Source organism: Nyctibius grandis, chromosome 13 (genome assembly GCF_013368605.1).
Source record: "Nyctibius grandis isolate bNycGra1 chromosome 13, bNycGra1.pri, whole genome shotgun sequence".
NCBI classification, from domain to species: domain Eukaryota; kingdom Metazoa; phylum Chordata; class Aves; order Nyctibiiformes; family Nyctibiidae; genus Nyctibius; species Nyctibius grandis.
Genome location: NC_090670.1, coordinates 7633495 through 7655887, shown reverse-complemented (window position 1 = coordinate 7655887; position 22393 = coordinate 7633495). Strand labels below are relative to the sequence as shown.

The 22393-nt window shown below is 40.6% G+C and overlaps 1 protein-coding gene across 1 annotated transcript; it reads left to right on the top strand.

Moving 5' to 3' along the window:
* The first annotated feature begins 11474 nt into the window (after positions 1-11474).
* On the top strand, positions 11475-15894 carry BRS3 (bombesin receptor subtype 3). Its single transcript, XM_068412082.1, has 3 exons — positions 11475-11905; positions 14555-14906; positions 15487-15894. The coding sequence occupies exons 1-3, from the start codon at positions 11475-11477 to the stop codon at positions 15892-15894; spliced, it is 1191 nt and encodes a 396-aa protein (XP_068268183.1).
* The last annotated feature ends 6499 nt before the right edge of the window (positions 15895-22393 follow it).

Genomic DNA, 22393 nt, shown 5'->3' with positions numbered 1-22393 from the left:
AAGGGACAGCAGCTTGGAGAATCCATGTGAAAATGGGTGAATTTCTTTTCTTCTTTAGGGTTCTTTATCTTTGTGTTCCACTGCCTAATGAAGGACGAAGTAGTGAAGCAATGCCGAGTACACTTTTGCTGGGGAAGATTTCGACTGACTAATTATTCTGGTAAGCACTGAGGGGTTTTATTTAGCTTGACTCATAAGTGTCACATGTGTTCTGCGTTAAGAAATAAGGCTCCCCCTCAATAGCCTTTCTGCATTGCATTGGATAATTGTTCTTTAATAGGACTTTATCCTCTTCCATTAACTGCTTATATGATATGATGATGGGGTGACAGCATGAAGTAAAAAACAGATTTCTGAAAAAGATTTCAGCTTGGTCTCTAGTTCTGTTCTTACATGCCATTCAGTATTCCCTTATGTGAGCTATGTTTTGGTGGCCTTCTAGCCTTCATAAAGGCGAGATTCAGAAATCTATGCATGATATTGGACATACTAGTAGCTATTTTTTATGTGCAGAAGCTGGGTTTTCTCAGCCTGGGAAGGAGAAGGGAGATGTAATTGCTGTCTTTGGCTATCTGAGGGGTGGTTACAGAGAAGAGACAGACTCTTCTCAGAGGTGCACAGCAAGAAGACAAGAGACAATGGACACAAGTCGCAGCTACAGAAATTCCCATTATTTATAAGGAAACACATTTTTTCACAATGAAGGTAGTTAAATAGGTGGCAGTGGCCCAGAGAGGCGGTGGAAAGAGTCTCCTCGGAGAGTCAAAATTCAGCTGGACAGGTGCCTGACCAACCTGATCCAACTCTGTGCAGGAGGTTGCAGTGAAGACTCACAAAGGTCCCTTCCAACCTAAATTATTCCAAGATTCTGCAATCTACCAGCTCAGCAAGAAATAACATGGGCTGTGGCTTATTCTGGGCTACTCCAGTGATGTTGTTTTTTCACAGAAATGTGGAAGAATTTAATAACTTCAGTACCTCTGTGTGTCTACCAAAATTAGTTGTCATTATGAATGGGTATAACAGAGGAGAAGCTAAATCCGTTGGTTTAGTCTTTTCAGGAAACCAGACTAAAAATCCTGTATTAACACCTAAGTCCTGTACACAGCAGTCCTGGGCATTGTGTGCTGCTGAGGAATATGTACCTTTCCATTTGCAGAGGGGGAATTCAGCAAGAACGCTCTAAGTAGCACATAGAGTATTCTCCCTTGAGCATGAGCCAGCTCAATGCTGTATGATACAATAAGGGTAAGGCTGCCCTTCTCCTTTGTGTTCCTCCTGTCTTCTTCGGTATGACCTTATCCAAATTAGTATTACTAGATTGGGTCCCTAAAGGGGAAAGAGAAGACTGAATTGCTGGTATCCAGCCCCACCTGCACAAGTGTGACAGAGCTAGTGTAAAAATCAACAGTGGGAATTGTGCATTGTGCTGCACGGAGACCCACAGCTTCAGGGCAGGTACAAGGATGGCACAAGAAGCAAGCACAGACCTTTCTCCTCCCTGGTCTCTAGTAGTTTGAGATGTGACACCTGTACAGAATTTTATTCCTGTGCCTTCTACTCTCTGATTTCAGACTGGAGTGGGTCAGGTGCAACTTCTGGATCTACACCAAGGCATTTAAACCACAAATCACTGTCCCAGGCTTTGTGGAGTCTAAATTCTAATGGAACAAGTTCAACTTTCAATGGTTCAGATTTCCTTCCTAGGACTTCTCCGGATATAAATTTTAGGATTGGTAAGAAAAACAGTGTGCACTGCATAGACTATAGTGCTCCTAACTGGAGTTTGGCACAAACAAAGCAGTGAAAGGTTTCCTATTTATTCCCATTGGTTGGGATTTGACAGTCATCATATAGAACCTAGTGCATTCTAGTCTATCATCTCATGCATTCCCAAAAGAGCAAAGATCTTGGAGATTACAGAAAGCTGAACAGGACCTGCTGTGAGCCTGTTTAATCCAGAAGAACCCCAGCAGGAGGTTTTGCCTTTCAAGATGGAGAAATTGTTGCAGACCCGTATCCTGAAAAAGGAATGCCTTTATAGGAATTCTGACCAAAGCACCAAACATTCCTAGTTGTTTTTGGAAACACGCTGATTTCTGTTATTTCCCCAAAGATGTTAAATCAGTGAGTCCTGCATAGACAGGTTTCTTTCTAAATATATTAAACCAACTTATTGTAATGGAAAATTTTCCCTAATTTTTTTCCATAGCTGAAGTTCATTACAACCCCAGTGCTGTACTTCCAGAAGATGGTGAGACCAAGCATCCTTGTTCACGAAGAATACTCCCCATGGATACAAGGCTGCACTATCCACAGAAAGCAAGATTTTTTCATTGATACTGAATTTGTTTTCTTCTGATTATCTAATGATGGTTCTCTTTTGTGGCATGTAGAAATAAACATTGATCTAAATAATTACTTTTACTGTACAGTTATCACTCTGAACACAATTATAGTGCTAAAATATTCCATTATTCAAGTCTCTAGGCTTCAGTGGAGTGGCAGTACTGACCACATAAGGATTTGGTCCCCCTACATTTCCAAGATTAGCCCTCATGTTAAACAGACTGGAAACATTCTCTTCCTCATCATTAGCCTTCTCATAGTTTGTCCTTTTTTTTTTCCTCTTTACACCCTCTTGCCATCCCTCTGCTCCCTTCTTCATCTGATACTTATCCTCAAAACCTAATACCCATAATACTGAGTTTCAAGTAATGTTTTTGAGCTTGTTGGCTGACTGTTTCAGGCATGGATGTCTAGGTTCCTCAATCAGAATCTTTCCTTACTTTTTCTGAGATGGACTTTGATCAACTTATACATTAGCAAATTAGACTCAGCTTTCCAAGATGTTCCTTTGAGTTGTATGTTTTTATTTTTGAATGTGCTGGCACTGCTGACTTGGATTTAGATCTCTAAAGAGATGTAGGTGTGTGTTTAAATGTTTGAAAACGTTGCCCAGTTACCTTCAAATGGAATGTGGAAACAACAAAATTGGAATTCCCACTTCTAATGGGTATCCATTTGTATGATAAAGTTTTCAGATTACCTCTCTGCAAAAAAACCCAGACCAATAGCAGATAAAATCCTACCATCTTTGGAGGTGGAGATTAAGAAGTTCACCCTTCAGTAATACTTTGCTGTGAACACAGCAGGAGGTAAACTTCATTTCATAGCATCACAAGAGAGACTTAACTTTCCTCTCCTACTGAAGAAAGGCTTTCTTTCAAAAAATGTGTTTGAATCAGTAACTTGCCTGCTCAACTGAATCCTAGTTTCAGTTTTGAATGCTTTTCTCTCTATCATTCAAGTAAAGATTTTTTGATGATTGCTAATATAGTAAAATACTAACCTGTACCGATGACAGAGAAGTAGAAAAAATATAATGGAGTGATGTTTTAGAGCTGGTATGTACGATAGCAAATACAAAAGGTTCTTTCATTCCATGAATAACTCCCACACAGCAATTAGTGGAAAAAGATGAATATTTCAGTGTACAGTAGCTACAGCCAGCCTACTTGAAATTAGACAGATCACCTTCAGTTCCTTGGCTTTCTGGAAGAAATGTTAGCATTAGAAACACGCAAACAAGTTCCACCTCATACCCACTTGTTTGTAACTTGAAAAGGCTTTTAATGAGAAAGAAATTTAATATAAAATGCAGTTCGATGTGCTGGACCCTTGAACTATCATTCTCTGCTTATATTCTTTATTTGCATTAGTAGACTCTTTGTTCCACAATCTGCTGATGAATACAAGTTTTCCCTGCTTTGGAATGAGAAGCAGGACATGCTGTGCTGTGGTGCTGAATGCTAAAGCTGTGCCTGCCTCCCCTTGCACCCCTAACCTGGCTGCTGTACGCCCCAAGGGGGTCCTCTCAGGGTAAGGAAGGAGGCTGCGCAGGTCTTTGGAGGAACTGAAGCTTTAGTCCTCCCCTGAGTCCCTCTTCCACCAGTTTGTCTCTGCTATGATATCGGTAAGTCTAGGTGGATGGACAGTCTGATCCTGTTTCCTTCTCTACCACCCTGCTTTGACCCTCACTCTTCTCCTTCGCACAGTAATTCTTTCTGCATACACTTTATAGGACAGAAGGTAATAGGCTTAAATTTAGACTAGACATTAGGTAACAATTTGTAATTTTAAGGAAGTGGTCTAGAGAACACATGGCATTGCCATCACTGCAGGTCTTAAAAACCACTCATAGTGATAAAACAAATATCTGCCAGAATTGGTATAAGTAAAGTTGATTTTGCCTTAGGGCAAAGGATGGACTGGAAGACCTGTTGAAAGTCCTCCCAACTCTATTTTCTATTACTCTAATTTAAAATAAAAAGGCAGCAAAAGAGGATCAATATGAGACCAACATGAGACTGGCTTTGTCTCCTGCATACTGTAACTGTTTTATCATATACCTGATAAAACATGAAATGTGCCTTGATTTTTCTAAAGTTTTCTCAGGCTGCCGAGAAATGGCTGGAAATGCCATTTCTTGGGCAGGTCTGTCAGCGTGTCTCCTGCTTTGGAGGTGTAACAGCAGGAAGAAGAGCAAGCTGCACGGCGTGGAGCGATGTCAGTTCTTTCTATTGATTCTTTTTCTATTCGAATAGCAACATCTGGAAGTAAATTTTTAAGAACCTGTCAACTTGCTTATGTAAAATGCAAAGCACTATTTGTTCTGGGAAGGCAGTGAGCTCACTTCCACTCTCCATCATATGCCTAATGGCTTTTCCAGCTAAACTGTGTATCATTTATGTTTCAAGCATGGCATTGTTTAGGTTGTCAGCTGGAATGAAGATGTGTAATTTTCTTTGGGCTGAAATAATATCTTCCGCGCTGGCACCATTACATTTGCTCTTCTCCAACATACCTATGCTGACGTTCTGTCACAGAATTGTGCATTGATGGTTTTCACAGGGAGAGGACATGCACAAAGACAAATCTAATAAAAAATTGCTGTGTGCTTGTGATTCACATCCTAGTAATTTTAAGTGATGGGAACAGCTTCTGCAGCTCTGGCTTGAACGTGACCTGACAGGCAACAGTGTGTTACCAACACGAATGCATCCTCCTCCCCGCAGTTTTGATTGTATCAGTTGACTCTGCTTGCTCTCTGAGAAAGCAGCGATCTAAAAGCTCCTTTGATTTCTAAGTCATTCTCATTTACTCCTAGATTGCTTATTTTTAGCAATACATACACCAGGAAATGTGTGCTCTATTTTAAACCAATGAAAGAAGGATTTCTGAAAGTATATTTATCTATGAAGACAATTACTTGATGTCAGATCTCAGTGGGTTGTTAACAATAGGTTAGACGATGCAAAAGAAATAAAAAATGATAGTAAAATCACTGCAGCAGCTGCGGTGACTCGGGCAAAAGCCTCCCCACTCCCATCTTGCTATATAGACTGGCACAAAACTCCACCACCCTTTGTACCAATGAAGTCAGTGGATGCAGATCCAAGGTCTAGGCAGCTCACTCAAGGGTCCCTGGAAACTTTTTATGTCTCTGCATGGACAAGTGACTAAAGCTGCCTTCTAGCTCAGTGTCTGTACAGTGCTTTGATAAACATGTGATAGATAAATATTACACAGGATGGCAGTTAAAGGTGAGTACAGCTTGTTTAAATTTTCTTCTGGCAGTTTATGAATTTACAGTAGTGGTTAGCAATACAGGTTAGCAATACTTACGCCCAAGATGTATAATTCTCCCTAAATTTAGCAGGCTGTTATTATTGGGACAACGAAAGAAATGTCACTATGGGAAATGACTTGAGATTAAAAATCAAAATACTGGGAAGATAATTACCTATTGCATAAGATGATTGTTAAGTCTTCATGCACAATACTCTGTGCTTTTAGGTATCAGAAAGTATTTAGCATGTAATGGCACTCTAATGGTTCCAAACTAAATGTATCATTGAGAGTTTCAAGGATGCCCAAAAGAATTATGCTTGCTATATTACTTCATTGCCTGATTGTTCCTGTAACAGAAGAAATTCAAGGATACATTCCTGTGTTTATTTTTCTTTCTGATCTGAGAAATGACACCAGTATTTCACCAGACATTCCCATACCGAAACAGGCTGAGGAAACTCTTGGAAAAGGAGGCTGGAAGGGATGCAAGAATGGAGAAACAGGATAAAAGGTATTTAGAGCCATTGATTAATGACAGCATTTGAGATCCCGTCACAGGCAGACTGAGTCCCACTAACTCCACTGGATAGTCTGGATTTAGACATTGTAACAAAATCAGAAGCTATTTTCTTAGATTTTAACCAGGAAGATACATGTCTTGTTGCTGTATCACTGAATGCTGCTCCAGACAGCTCATCCGAACTGACCTTCCATCTCACCTTTATAATACTGAGGGCTGGGATGGTGTTATTTTTGTTACTAGACAGGCTGATAATCTTGTGGTATTAGAAAGTGTAACTGGATAGCTCATCTTCAGTTCCAAAAAACAGGGACGCAGTTCCAATCAAACATGACTGCAGGATTTGATGCCCTGAGTCTCAGTGCCTGCACAGCTCCCTCTCCCCTTGGTGTGGAATCAGCTCCACACAGGTGATAGGGAGATAAAACCAGTAATAAACCAATATATTTTTCTCCTAAATGGGTAGTCTTTGACAATGAATGGTTACGCCCTGCTATGAATGTGACACAGCCAAGGAAATTGTCATTAAAGTGTCCTAAAAAGATATTTTCCCTTTTAATAGCTCAGTAGTTCCTTTGTCTCCAACTGCTGTGGACACTGGGCAAGGATAATAAATCAAAACACAGGACAGAGAAGATGTTCCCACTTAGTGGTGAAAAATGTCAGACTGACAGACACTGAAACCAAACTCTTGTGCTCCCATGTGAAGAAATCCAGCGCGGCCAGCACATTATGCAACCTCCCTCCTCATTGCCTGACACTCGTAGCTCCGACACAGATGCCAGGTGAGATGTGGAGGTGATGTTCTCTCTGTGTAGGGAGGAACTAAAATGTAGCACACAGAAATTACTCGTTCCCATTCTTGCAGCAGGACAGAGCAGAACTGGAAACAGCCCTGGATATGCTGTTAATTTGCTCTAAACATGGACCGCTGTCTGAGACGTCAATGCTCGCTCTGGGTGTGCATTTAGGCTTTCCCATTTAATACTTGCCTGCCTGAACAGTAGAAAATGGACTGGGAACAGTTACACAAGTCACACAGCCCACCAAATGGCTGTCAGATAAAAGCTTCATTCTTACTACTGATGTGAGTTAGGATGCTCTTTGTCCCCTCATCTTGCCATTATTTGTCATGCTATCGGCAATTTCCATCTAAAGAGAAGATGCTAAAGCTGCAACACAGATGCAAGTCAGAAACAAGGCAGTTATGCACACCCATCCCTGAGAATGTTGTTTCTGGAGCAGGGACTCCTCTTCCACAAAACACTAGGAAGAAAAAAGATATTTCAGATAACATAATTCTAGTTATAACTGCAGAGTCTGGCCTATAAACTAGAGTTGTTAAAGGACTCACAGTTAGGACTTCTTCATGGAGGTGCAAAAAGCCTTCCATCGTCTTTACGTCAAAAGAAGATGACCTAAAAGGAAGGCTACTGAGATGTGCTGGAAGGGAAAGATTTACGTTGATCTGGGCAGATTGCTAGACTTCAAATCAGTTGTCTACCTCCAGGGAGGAGTAAGAGGAATGAGCCTGTGGTGACCCAATGGTAGAGTCCTACTCTGTGCTGAACAGTCTGGGCAAGTGGATAGCAATCACGTTCATCTGCAGAAGAGATCTTAATCTGAGAAAAGCCTTTTATAGGAGAGGATGCCACAACAGAGTCTACCAAAATTCAGGACTAGGATAGACAAGCTGTTCGGTATCTCTCTGTCGTTAACACACGAAGAACATCAACGTCAGTTCGCTCCGTAGAGAGACAGAAAGATATATCAGCCAGCAATAAACAGATGGCGAAATTGCTAGGAGAGGCAATCAAAGCAAGGGTCGAAAATGAGTTTGAGACATAAAAGAAGAATTAAGACAACTAAGTAGTTCTATGCAGAAATGATACAAATAATGACCTGAGAAAGGGAGTTAAAATAATCCTAAAAAAAACAGGCTGGCTAATGTAGCTGTAGTTCAGTGTGTTTCAGTTTTGTGTTCCTAGCACTCCAGCTACAAAGCATTTTGACGTATTTGTATAAATAACGATTAATGCAGCATGACCAATGTATACTGAAATAACAAAAATATGCTACACAAAATAATTACAATTTTGGAAAATCAATTTCTTTGATGGGAGATAAGATTTTGTCTGTTTTCTCCATCTTCTGGCTTGGTGCAGAGCAAATGGTTCCAAAAGAGATTTTTCTGAGTGGGTGACACTACGCAGCACATGGAAATGACTGAAGTCAGCAGTCACACTGCATTAAAATAGAAAATTTGCATTAAAAATACAGCTAAATGATATACTCTTGAGTATTTTTCTCGTATTTTTTTTGCAGCATGGCGTTCAAGAGGAATATTCATTTTCTATGAAGCCTGGTACTTGAAACAATAGCCAGAATTACCCAAATTGCTTTTCTCTTTGCACCAGAAGACAGAACTCTAAAATAACGCCTTAAGAGTTGTTTACTGTTTGCAATAATGAGGCCATTCTCTTCCTTTTCAGCTGGATTTGCACAACTGAAAGCTATCGGAACCTGTGTTAAAAACCCCGTGTGTTTTCTCCTGCCTGTTTTCTACCTGTGACACTAATGAAAAGCAGACAAAATTGATGAATAGAAACACTGAAATTCTACCATCACAAACAAATTGCATATTTGGTGTTTAGTATCTATCCTTCAGGCTTTTGTTGGGTCTAGAGAATGTTATTTTGTGTGCTTTTTCAAAATAGTATTTTTCACCTCGATCGACTAAGACAATGTCTTACGCTGACTGACTAGCTAAAACCTGCAGTAATACAACGACTGTAAGAAGAATTGTGAGAAACAAAGGAGCTTCCTTCTGCCAGATTCCCCCAAGGAGTCAGAAAGCTGGAAAAAATACAATCTCTCAGTAGAAAGAGAAAAACAAGTAGAATTTCATGCTGCTGTGAGCTGTGTTAGACATATGTACTGTGCCCTGTTAGAGAGAGAGCAGGGAAAAATGTGTCTGTGTTTCCAGGTAATGTGGGCTTCTAAAGTGTGAAGCATCTGAGTATTCAGGTTCAGATATATGAATTTAGGTCCAGTTTGGAATAAACAGCACATAAAGTACCAGGAGTAAACAGAATTTTAAGCCCTTGCTGCTTTCTGGGGTTGCTTTCATCTGTGGCTCATGTTGGTGCCCTCAAGAGGTTTAAATATGGTTTGTGAGGTCTGTCACCTTCTCCTTCATACCTGAGTCATCCCCCAAACCAACTGTTGAGAGTATCTCATAGCTCAAGAGTGTCCAGTCCTCTGGATTATCTCTTACACAGAGGGGTATCAGTTCAGGTCCTCTATCCTGCCGTACAAAATGATCAAGTGACAGAATAAACCGAGCCTCAGATTTCACATTGTCAGCCCTAATCTCTTGGATGGCTCTGAAAGCTCTGGGACTGTAAGAGGCTGGGATCTACGCTGCTAGCTGAACTTTGGTGCATCAACCAACCTCTAGTGCAATTCAAGGCAAGTAACAAGTTTCTTTCAGCTAAATTCCAGTTTCAGCTAAACACCTGACGTTTCATTCAGGTGCCACTCTTGCGTGTTCAACTCTTGGTGGAGAGCAATTAGTTCCCACTGTTTGGTGATACCCTACTTCTCCTATACAGGAAATCTAAACATTTTATGTAACTATCTGACATTAAGATGTCACAATCTGCTACAGTTGGCGAACTCCATTAAATATAACGCACAGAACTACGCCAGTGTGGGTGGACAACATAATCGGGCATCCTCAAAGGCACCTAAATCTGTGAGCAACCTACATACTGTGCCTGCATACAAGGATATATTATGGTTGATCGTGACAAGAACTCCTCTTCTAAAAGCACTTTCAAGAAATGTAATTGGAATTTTTAACCCATGTATCAGTGGCTCCTTCTTCCACCTGGCCACAGCATTGGTCTTCCATCTGATCTACCATCTACCATCTCGGCTATCACCATCTGATACCTATGGTACTGTTGTGCTTGCAAGGATTGGGATTGGGAGAGGGGAAATTAGACTTTTCATGCATAGTACTTAGAGGAGTTTTTTTGAGTAAATGAAACAAACTTGGTTTTGCATGTCTGTGAGTGTGCAGCTAAAGATAAAGGGAGTTGGCTATAAGACTGCTTTTGTGATTTGAGCAGGGTACCTTCTCCACTCAAACATCAGAGCTGAAAAACAATCTGGAGGAAAAAACACTCCAGCTACTGATCTTCATTTTCAAGGCACAAAGCTCAGTCCTTTGACATTCTTTCCACTTGCATTATTTAGAAATGAGATCTGGGGTTTCTTCATTTTAGGAGATTTAATGCGACAGGTCATGTTCCTCATACCTTAGTTTACATTAAAGTCAGTCAGGGGTTCATCACAGAGCAGTTTCAGATTTGACTGATTTGACTGATTTGACTAAAGGTAAGAAAACCCATAGTACTCACATGTTTGATTGTGATAGCATCATGAAAAGTTATTTTTCTCCCAGAGGATTTGCAGCATCAGTTGTACCACGCAAAGCCAATAAATACATGGATTATTGCAAGGTAACAGGCTTCTGTACTGCAACTATCTATAAACCTGTTCAAACTTCCACATAAGTTGAGTTTTGATGGCAATGGGACTGTTTCAAGGGACAAACCTAAGCTTTAATATAAGTGTTAGCAGGATTATGGCCATAAATTTTGATTTTATATTGCCTTTTGGAAGGTCACTGCATTTCTGTGATAGAAAGACTAATCAGAGCATAGATAAGCACAGGCTGTCTCTATGGCTTTTTCAGCAAATACTATCTACATTCTGAGATATTTTATTTGCCATTAAAGTGTATTGTAGAGTTTTGTGTTAAATTAGTATATTCTATGCTTACCTGTACTACTGAGAAAACTATTTCAGGTTTTAATTTTATTTCCTTCGTAGAACATTTTGAAAAATATTAACAAACATTTGCTAGGTAATGTGCAAACCCTAATGCTAAAGAAATTACAATACAATATTTACGTGCCAGATACCTCCAAGAACAAAACACAATTTCAGCTAATATCTTTAAAGAAACCCCTCTTCTCTTTTTTCCTCCTCCCTCCAGCTCCACTAGCTGAAAAGCCAATAAAAAAATTCTCCACCTCCCACACAGTTCAGAACAAGATCTGTATGCATTTCTCCTAGGCATGTTTTGAGACCCAGAAGGGGCTGAAAGTAGTTAATGTGCAACGGGAATCTTAATTTCAGATACAACTCTCTACCTTTCTATTGACCTTGCTGATATGCTGCAAGCTAAATATTAAACATTTTTTTGATCAATTTAGGTCCAGCCTGGGGAGAAGAAACAGTTAAAGAAATGTCTCAAGTATACTTGCATTCAGCTAATCAGACTTTGTGTGCATCTACAGATGGTACAGAACTGAGATCAATTGTTGATAATGAAACCACAAATGAAAAATGGACTGAAGACTCCTTTCCAGGATTAGAAATACTGTGCACAATTTATGTAACATATGCTGTGATCATTTCAGTGGGTCTCCTTGGAAATGCTATACTCATCAAAGTCTTTTTCAAGATTAAATCAATGCAGACGGTTCCAAACATCTTCATCACCAGCCTGGCATTTGGAGACTTACTACTTTTGTTAACCTGTGTGCCTGTAGATGCAACACGTTATATTGTGGATACCTGGCTCTTCGGAAGAATTGGGTGCAAGCTGCTGTCTTTTATCCAGTTAACCTCAGTTGGAGTATCAGTGTTTACCCTGACTGTTCTCAGTGCTGACAGGTGGGTCTGATGCAACTGATTTGCCAAAAGATGCCGCAGGTGTGAAGGTAGAAATGAATAAAAGAGCAGAAATGATAATTTTGCACAATATTAAATGGCACATTGTAATAGACTAAAAAGAAAAAAAACCCAAGCACTCTCCCATTTAATTTTAAAATGTGTGTTAGAAAAATTGGAGCAGTTCTTTTTAATGGAGTGAAGTGAGAAAGAGTCTTTAAGTCTTCTGACCTTTTGTTAGCTTGAAGTACAGTACAGTTTTCTCAATTGCACAGAAAAGGGAAATTGCTTAAGGCAGGGAAAAGACAGTATATTGGTGCTATCTAGTGGTGCACTGAAGTAGTCCGTGAAGATGAAAAATAAAACTGTGAAAATGACTGAGTGGAAATCCTTTGTCCTGTGCACTCAGTGAGGCTCTGAAATGCTAGAACCTAAAAGATTGACATGTGGGGTAAAAAGCCAAAAGTAAACACAGAACAGACCGGGGGACAAATTAATGACTCTCATGATTTGATGGTTACTGCAATACTATAGTAATTTTCAGCTTGGTAAGTGCTTAGTGTGAGATAATATGGCACAATTTGAGTATTTTCTCGTAGAGTTCTTGTATCTTTTCCAGAGATGTCTGAGCCCAGAGGAAAATTAAACTCAGGTGACAATGACAGCACTGTTAGTAGGGATCAGTGCTCCCATCTCGCTGCTGTCAGGAGCTGCTGAACAATCAGTTTTCTCTGCATCTCGTTTCTCGATGAACAAAACTAAGATGAGATTTCAGCCCAATCAGCCTGAGCATGTCAAGGAGCAGAAAAAGCCAAAATTAATTTTACTGTTAAAAAATAAAAAGATTCTCATCTCGCACGCCAGCAATCATGATTGTATGTAATTAATACCAAGTAGTTCACATGTCTAGACTTTAAATCCCAAGCAATGCTACTGTTGCTGTACTCCAAAAAAAAAACCAGCCAACATAGGAATGGCCACACTGGGTCAGATCAAGGGTCCATGTAGCCTTCTTGTAGCCTTATACTACCACAGCCCCCAGCAGTGGTAGTACAAGGACAAGAAAAGACACATAGGAAGAATAAGAAGCACTATACAAAACTACACCTACACCCTAAGCCTTCAGATGACCTCCTGAGCAGATGTAGTTTCTGCCTACTTAATAACCTCAATGGATTTCTCTTCCAGATCCTTGTCCAGTCTTTTCTTGAACTTGTTTAGCAATGAATTTCACTGCCTGGTGCATAAACAACTTTTTTTTCTTTGTTTTGCACGTGGCTTCATTTGATGGCCCTGGCTCTTGTGCCAGAAGAGACAGTGATCCCTGTGCATCTCTCCGGGGTATTCATTTTATATTCCATCCTTAGTACGTTTTTTTTGAGTTAAGGTGTGCAGAGCAGCACATGGTGTTCAAGAGTTGAATGAACCAGAGATACAGATAATTGCACAATAATCTCTTTTGCTCTCCATTGTTTTTCTAATAATTCCTAACGTTTTGCTTTTTTAGGGTTTGTTGGGGTTTTTTTTCTACTGCTGAATATTAAGCTGATGTTTTCACTGAACTATATCATAGCTCCAAGGTCGTGGTCCTCTATAAAGTCAATTCAGAATCCATCATTTAGACACTTGCTTCTGTATCTGGTTCTTTATGGTAGCTGTTATGTAATTACTCCATCCTACATTATCACAGGGTAACTGTATGGTAAACTTACTGAGCAAGCTCAGAACATCAGTCATGTGTGCAATGCCAGAGTATCATGTTCCCATATGCTAGAAGAGCTCATTTGATCAATAGCTGTCCAGCTTGCAGTTTTCTGTTTAAATTTGTCTAGAGGAGAAGACGACCAGATCCTCAGCTTGTGCAAAATGGTACAACTAAGCTGTCTTATCCTTTGTATCCTTCTTCACTGCCTTTCCTTTCATGCCAGTCTTGAGCCCCCCCTGGATGGGTCTCTTCTGTCTGCATCACTGAGGGTCCCTGATATTTTGGGAGCAAGGTGTGTTGTTTCCTGTGCCTCATCCACCTTCGTGGCAGTTGGTCCTTTTTCCATGTCCCATCTCCATGCAGATTTTCACACATCTATATATTTACACAGATTTTTCTCATGTCTGACTCAGGCCACATGCTGCAGAATCACAACCATGAATCAACAGCAGTGTTAGCTCCTGTTTTGTAAATATGAATGAATACTGGAGCATTATTTTGAGTCAGATCACTGCACTCAGCTGGGATCTTAAGAACATGGAAGAAAGGAGGGGTGTACATGCTTGGTTTCATAAAATAATTAACCTGTTTCATACCTTTCCCAGTTTTGCATACTAATCCCCATGTTTACCTTTCTAGACAGTGCCATAAAAATAGGTGAGATTATTCCCCTTATTGATCCTAATCCAAACAGCAGAAGTCATCTTTCCTCAGGAAGGCTTTAAGGACAAGTCCTGCCAGCCAATTCATTAAAATACATGCTTAAAATTAAATTGTACATTTCCATCTTAATTACAAAGAGTAATTACATCTGTTTTAATTTCCAAGATTATTCTACCACCCTTAGTTTAGTGAGAACAGAGATGGCTTTATCCTGAAGAAGTTTGCATTGTCAGTGCTTGCATTATTTCTGTATTTATTCTGACAATGATGTTGGTTGGTTTTAGGTATAGAGCCATCGTTAAGCCCTTGGAACTGCAGACTTCAGATGCGCTCCTGAAGACCTGCTGTAAAGCTGGCTGTGTTTGGATCGTCTCCATGATACTTGCTATCCCAGAGGCTGTTTTTTCAGATCTGTATTCTTTCAGCAATCCTGAGAAAAATGTAACTTTTGAGGCATGCGCCCCCTATCCTGTATCTGAGAAGATCCTGCAGGAAGCTCACTCCCTGGTTTGCTTCTTAGTGTTCTATATTGTCCCCTTAGCTGTCATTTCTGTCTACTATTTTCTTATCGCCAGAACTTTATATAAAAGTACATCCAACATGCCAGCAGAAGAACATGGTCATGCCCGTAAGCAGGTAAGCTAAGATCAAGCACTAAAGTGTCCAATTCTCCAAAATCTATCATGCTAATTAAGTCTGAATTCTTGAGTGCAAAACCTTTACCTGATAATAGAGTAAAAAGTGCCACAAACTCAGCCCATATTAGCAATTCAAATTCAGCTATGCACTTAAGCACATGCTCATGACTCATTTACTTAATTGTGACTGTTCATGCTTTCCTAAAGAGGGTTGGGGTTTGTTTTGCTTTATTATGACCCTATTAAACTCAGGAGTTAAAATGTTGAATTGTAAACACTGGGACCTCATCCATGTGAGCTGACACATTAACTATTGTACTTTTAAATCCTAGTCTAGATGAGATTGCCATATGATTTATAATGGAAAGGAAATGTGCTCTGCACTGGAAATACTTTGTTAAAAAAATTATGAAACAGATTTATTTTTCTGTTGGTTTCTTGGTTTTGTTTTTTTTTCATTTTGCTTTTTTGGTCACTAAAGCATTTAGACTTTTAGACCCTTTTGAAAATCAGCACCAACTACATAAACATGTATTAGTAATTGTTATTAATACCAGATATGCATTATTTTCTCGTAGATTGAATCCCGCAAGAGAGTTGCAAAAACAGTGCTGGTGCTTGTTGCTTTGTTTGCCTTTTGCTGGCTGCCTAACCACATCCTCTACCTATACCGCTCTTTTACATACCATGCTTCTGTAGATGCTTCCACCTTTCATCTGATAGCTACTATTTTTTCCCGTGCCTTGGCCTTCAGCAATTCCTGCATCAATCCTTTTGCTCTTTATTGGCTGAGTAAAAGTTTCCGGCAACATTTTAAAAAGCAAGTCTCGTGCTGCAAGGCAAAATTCCACACAAAGCCTCCCAGTGCTACCCACAGTAATACGCCTACCAGAGCCCTGTCAGTCACGGGCAGCACGCATGGCTCAGAAATCAGTGTTACACTGCTAACAGATTATAGTATCACAAAAGAAGAGGAGAGCGTTTAGTCCGTCTGGGATGAAGGAGGACAGAAACTGAGCCTTTGCAATCAAGTCACTACTACTGGGATCCTGGAAAGAGGTGCCATGCCTTGCCCTGTCTGTGAAAGAGATTTCATCAGGAGTTCCTCATTTTTTAAAATATACAATAAAGAAATCAAACTGTTGGAGAAGAAGCCACAACAGCTGAACTTTCCAGTGTATGCTCAAAGCGATTGCTCATGTTCCCAAGCACAAACACAGATCCCTAGCTGGAATTCCTGGACTGGGCAGGACAGGAATGAGCAGAGTTGGTGCGAGAATTGACTGTGAGGATGGTTTTGATCTTGGTGACTTGTTCTTTGACTTGTGACTGAGTGCTCCCTCTGTCAGGTACTTGCATCTACAGCAAGCAAGCAAAGCCACATATCTTCATACCACAATCAACCAGGCAGATTTTTGATTGATTTATTTTCTTATCCCAAATGTTAAAAATCGGTAAACACATAGGAAAGCATGCTAAACTGAAAGAAAGCTCAGGTTTGTAGTATGGTGTAGTAAAAAAGAAAAAGCATTATGGGCCAGATCCACACTGGCCTTTGCTCTGATGGTGACTGACTTTGAAACCCTGGGTAAGAGCCAACTGCTGTTTAAAGGGGTGCCCTTCTCAGTCCCTAAGGTAGTCAAGAGAACCAGCAGGCGATCACCTCAAACAGCGATATGCATCTTCAGCCATATTTGTAAAATTCTTTGTGATCTATGGGTAAAACATCTCAACAGTGCAGAGTTCTTTATTATGACTTAACATCAATAAATTGGGGTGGACCTGTATTAGAGTGCTAGTTTGGATTTACAGTGCACTTCTGAAGCGAACTGCTCAAACTTCCCCTCCTGCCTTACTTTGCTCTGTCTCCCAGAGTGGTCTTGAGTGCACAACCTGGATTTCTCTCAGATGAAACTGTGTGTCCACGGAACGAGACTAGAGTGAGTTTGAAGTAAAGCCCCCAAAAGTGTATGGCATGGGGGTCAGACTAACCATTTCCCTCCACAGATTGACTCCTGCTATAGTGTACGTGGTCATATCTAAGTGATCTGCACATTTTCAAGCATGCTGGGGGAGCTGGATTTCTCTATTGTGCTAATTTTCTATTCTTCAAGATATTCAAGTAATATTCTTTTTTGATATTAGGATAGACTGTCTTTATGAGATAGGCCTTCTAATCTTAAATCCACTGATTTTATGACTCTGCATGCAAAGGCAAGTCAGTGACAGCTTATCATGGGCAGCCTGTGCATCCCTAAAAAGCTCAGCAGCAGTGCTGGCAGGGACTGTCTGCCCATCAGGAAACACAGTAAACAAGTCTTCCTACCCCACATTACAAAAATGTTGAATGACACTTATTTTTATGAATTTTGTGTACTCTGAACCAAAATTTTGTTCTGTGGGAGTTGCTGATAGAAAACACAATGGATTTTCCATTGCTTAAACTAAGGGATTTCTTTCTCAAAAAAGAATTTGTTCGTTGAAGTACAGAAGAGAAGTTGCAACTATGTGAATTAAACCAAATAGTGCTGTCAGTCACAGAAGTTTCAATTTTAACTAACCCTTGAAGACAGAACACCCCTCCAGCTGCACAGAGCCCCTAACAACACATGGCTGGAAATCTATCCGCCCGTGCACCGTTATTTGAGTTCATTATAAGATGAAGAAAATCTATTTGCAGTCTCTCTCTGTTCACTGCCCTAATCAGAATAATAAAACCAAACTATAAATCCCAAGGGCACTGGAATACAAGCTCTGTCGTCATCTTAAACCAGTTTAATGATAGTCCATTTTAATCCCGTCAGGCCTGGCCTTATTTTATTACACTCTTTATGTTACACGCTGCAAGGCTATAAGCACTAATTTCCAAATGGATTCTCCCTTTTATTGTACCGTTTGCACACCAGGACAGGACCACCAAAATAAGTGGAAATATAACACCAGAGAAATACAATTTATGGCAAAGCAGACTCCAGAGACCTTATTTTACTCTCTTTGTCTTAATGTAACACGTTCCTCGGTAGTGAGCTATGTATAAATGTAACCAACATACTGCACTTATATTTTCCCCTTCTCTTTTTCCTTAATGGAGCTGTGGGGTGAGACTGAAATAAGTAAATAAGCCTACACACTTATGAGCCTACTTTTATCTTCCTGGATTTTACTATAGGAAATTCTAAACAAAAGATGAATCGATGAAACGTTACAGTTCCTTACATCATTCTTTATTCTAGCTTACTAAAATCTTTGGAAAATAAATCTGCCACATGTTTCTGGACTTCACAATTTGCCTCTGGTGGAGACCGAATTTCCCACTGCAAAATCCTTGGCTACACCTCACAGTAGCCCTTAAAAATCACAGTTTCCTAATTCACCATTTTCCTTGCTTTGCATGCAGCTACTTTTTGCTTGTGTAACTACTCCTCTAACTGGATGGTCTATCTATTGCTAATATATCCTGTTACAAAATTGATATTTTTGCTATATGCTGCACAAGTTTTGGTTAAAGACTGGCAATACTTAAAGCCATAATTTAACTATTCCATGTACTTTATGCTTTTATAATTCTGTACTTTCAAATCTTCCTGATATGTTCTATTGGACTGGTATATTGGTCAACATTTACTTTTTTCTAAACAATCTGATATTATTCATTCTATCTATTCCCCCAATATAACTATCCATAAAATGTCTCCACATCATTACCATAACTGGATTTAGGGGAAAAGGGTTTTTTCCTTTGCACCCTTTTGTCAGTGTTTTGAAAAACAGTTCTTTCACCCTTCCATAATAGAAGTGTAATTCTATAAGAGCATATGGGAATAATGTCTATTTACAGAAATATTGAGTGTTATTTAGCAAAGAACTGCCATAAGGAATTATGGTTTTAGTATTTATATCCACAATGAAAGAATACGTAGAAAAAAGACACAAAATACTGAAAGGCAAGACTCCATCTTGTTCATGTGGAGTCTTATTGAGTGAGTAAATATGATTTCTAGGATGTACCTTTTTTATAGTTTGTTTTGTGAATGAGATGTACACATTAACAGCTTTAATGCCTATAAATGTAGTAATTAATGTTTGCATTAGCAACAGGTTTAGTATCAGTACTCTAATCTGTGCTGTCACTACGAGATGCTGGTTTAGTTTAAAAAAACATCCACAAAAACGAACAAAACCAGGTCAAAGCATGGATACAGTGTAACAGACTGCATTGTCAGCAAATGGCACAGAATATTAAAGTCGGCTATGAAATTATAGCCATTTTAAAGCTCACCTGCTTGTTTTCATAGAAAGTATTGCTTTAATTTACATAGTTAAATATGGGCTGCCTGCTGACACTTGTGTGTTTCTGCTAAAATACTACAATTAAAGAATAAGCTAAAGTTACACACAGCTACAGCACTTACACATTTCAATCAGTGGTACCTACAATCAAACAAAAAAATACAGGCTCTAATCAGTGTTTAGTTAGGGGCTTTGCTACAGATGGTCCCCTCAGTGCAAGGTGAACTGCTTTGTGGAATTTCCTTTGTCAGCATAGAAAAGGGTATTGAATTTTTAGCAGATCTGGATCTGGTCCTGTCATTTTTCACACCGTGAAGACTTCTCTTCACTCTCACTAGTCTGTGTAACAGCTACAGGCTCCAGCTCCATGGAAAGCCCAAAGAGGAGTAACCTCTCTGTACTCAATCACTAGTTATTGCCTCCTTGAGTTAACATAACAAAGCATCTTAAGAAGAGAGTGTTAACTCTCTACCTAAGTAAGTATTAGCTAGTGAATTGCTGGCTCCCCTCTAACAGACAGCAAAACACCACTTTACAAAAATCATGATTTTCGGTACTTTTAGCGGTATCTCTAGACCAACAATCAGCTCTAATGAATCAAAATTGCCTTTTATCACACAGAAGAGTCAGACACAGATACAAAATCATCACGCTAACGCCTCCTTTTAGTATTTACTTTGAGATATTTTGTCAGAATTTAAACCGCCATTTCTGGACAGCTTAGATTGACCTGAGCTCAAGCTCTTCACACCATCCCCAGAACATGCAGCTTGCACCAGCAGTGCTTGTGCAGCCATGAATTATATCATTTCAAGGATGTGATTGAGAAGAAAGCTGTCTAGACCCCAAAAATTGACAAGCTTCCAGACGAATCAGCTCCCTGAGCTGGCTCACTGTGATGCCTTTACTGAAGAGGAGGAGAACAGATGGTGGCGACACGGTAAGAAGCTGTGCCACAGCAGCCGCCATCACATACGCTGTTATCTGCGGAAAGTGTGAGGGAATTTGAGGTAGTTGTTCTCATATCTACATTAAAGTGAGCAGATCACATTTACCATGCACTAACCCTGCTGCATACAAGCATGCTCTCACTTTCATCAGATTGAGATTAAATTTGGGTCTCCTACTCCCCAGGACAGTGCCCTAATGACTTGCCATAGGGAGATCTGTACACTGGGGAAATCTGTACTGTGTGGGCCCAGAGATCACGACATTTACTCAGGTTATGAATGTAAAAAACTGCCAAAATCAAATAAGCAGTTTAAGACATATTGTATTGCTCTTACAATGTTTAAGACTGTGATTACCTTACTTCTAAACATATATCCAATTCCAATTTTTATAAATAAACACAGTGTATGTTAAGCTTCTCATGTTCCTCACCAAAATCCAGTACCTATTTGAGAGCTACTACAAATGTCTCTTAAGCTGTCAGTTTATAAGTGATCACAAAACAATCTTTGGACAAATATCGTAATAGCCCTGCCAAGAGAAAATTCTTGAAGCATGAAAGATGTCATTAACTAGCCTGGATGTTCTTTGTGTAACAGCCAAAGATTACTAGAAGTCTATATTTATATCCTCAGCAATTTCATCTGATGGGCTGTTGACCAGCCAGTTAGCTGATGTCAGTCACTCCCTACAGAGCTCCACAAGCTGAGGATTGTGTCTTTGATTTTATTATCATTCCAGTCTGTATGACAGTAAAGATATATTTGTTCCTGGAATATTCACTTCCAGAAAACTTCTGTACTGAATATAATTTTCATTTCTGAGTGGAAAGATACTGTCTTGCCACTGGCAACCAGCCACTGCCAGCTCCAATGGGGCTACATTTGCATTTAAAACACGTGCACTATTTTAATATCTGGGTTTTATAGCTCTAGGTGTAATTTAGCAAAACCAAACCTAAACAGTATGCTTCCTCATCCTCTAAATAAAAATACTTTTAAATACATAATTCAGCAATTAAATTTGCTTTTGATGTAATGCTCTCTGGATTACACTGTGAAAACCACTAGATGGCACCGAATGAAGGGCTTGTAAAACAACTGATTCTAGTAAGAAAATTCTATTTAAAATATTTACATATCCAGAGAGTACTACACTGATGAACAACTAATTGCAGACTTCATTAATGCAAACCAACTCAAACTTTTGAATACAGCCTCATCCCTTGCACTGTACCAATGCACCAACCCTTTTTGAAGGGAGCTCAACAGCCATAGCCGGACACCCTCAGCCTGTCACACCCCTGTCCTGTGGAAAGCAGGTATGTTTGCCACCCTGGTAAACCCCAGCAGCCACTCCTTCTCTCCAGGAGGCTTAACTGGTCAAAGCATTTGCACCAGCAACCTGTGCCAAGGAAGGAGCAAAAACCAATGTGTTTTTTTGACATTTAGCATAACATCCTAGTGTCATCTACCTGTTTTTGTCTTTGCCTTTAGCAGGATATGAAAACAGACTTTCCGTGTCAGTGACAGATGACAGCCAGCTAGCTGCACAGCACCTCAATGACAGCAGCAACTTGACTGTTCAGTCTTGTCCAAGGTACAATAGGGAAAAGTATTGCAGGAGAAAGTGCTTTCAGTGCTTCACGTCCCTTAGCAGACCTTTATTGTATCATGTAAGTAAAACTGCGACAGTCTCCATGCACAGCCTGTCTAGGCACGGCTCCCTGCCCACAGCAGGCCCAGAAGGGTTTTTCCAAGCCCAGGGCCTCAGGGCCCTGGCTGTGGCGAAACAGAGCTGCAGCCTGAGGGAATGGGGTGAGGCAGGTCTGGAGCAGCGAGGAGGGCGGCTGCCTTTGTCCCAGCCTAGCCCGGGCCCCTACGGCCTGTGGCTGCGCCATCGCTGCAGGCCGCGGCCCGCCCAGAGGCGGGAAAGCCAGCCCCGCCCCCCGCCGCGCGCCCCCGCGGCCCCAAGCGCCCGGCCCTCTCCAGGAAGGGCTCCCCGCCCTCCTCCCCATTGGCTCCGGCGCCCTCCACGTGATCAGCCAGCCCACGGCTCAGTGGCTGCGGCGTGGATAGGGGCGGGAGAGAGGAAAAAACTCCCGTAGGGGGCAGGGGGCCGCTTCCGGTCCTGCGCGCTGCGGGGCCCTGGGACGGTCAGCGACCGCGTGAGGCTGAGAGGGTCCGTGCTCGCGCCCGCAGCTCCCGGCCGCGCGTGCCCGCGCGTGCCCGCGCGCTCCCCGGC

What these genes read in the sequence shown, in the direction of transcription:
- BRS3 (XM_068412082.1), top strand. Translation starts at nt 11,475, where the DNA reads ATGTCTCAAGTATACTTGCATTCAGCTAATCAGACTTTGTGTGCATCT. An exon ending in ACTGTTCTCAGTGCTGACAG is followed by an intron (nt 11,906 to 14,554) that starts GTGGGTCTGATG and finishes GGTTGGTTTTAG; the next exon opens with GTATAGAGCCATCGTTAAGC. An exon ending in ATGGTCATGCCCGTAAGCAG is followed by an intron (nt 14,907 to 15,486) that starts GTAAGCTAAGAT and finishes ATTTTCTCGTAG; the next exon opens with ATTGAATCCCGCAAGAGAGT.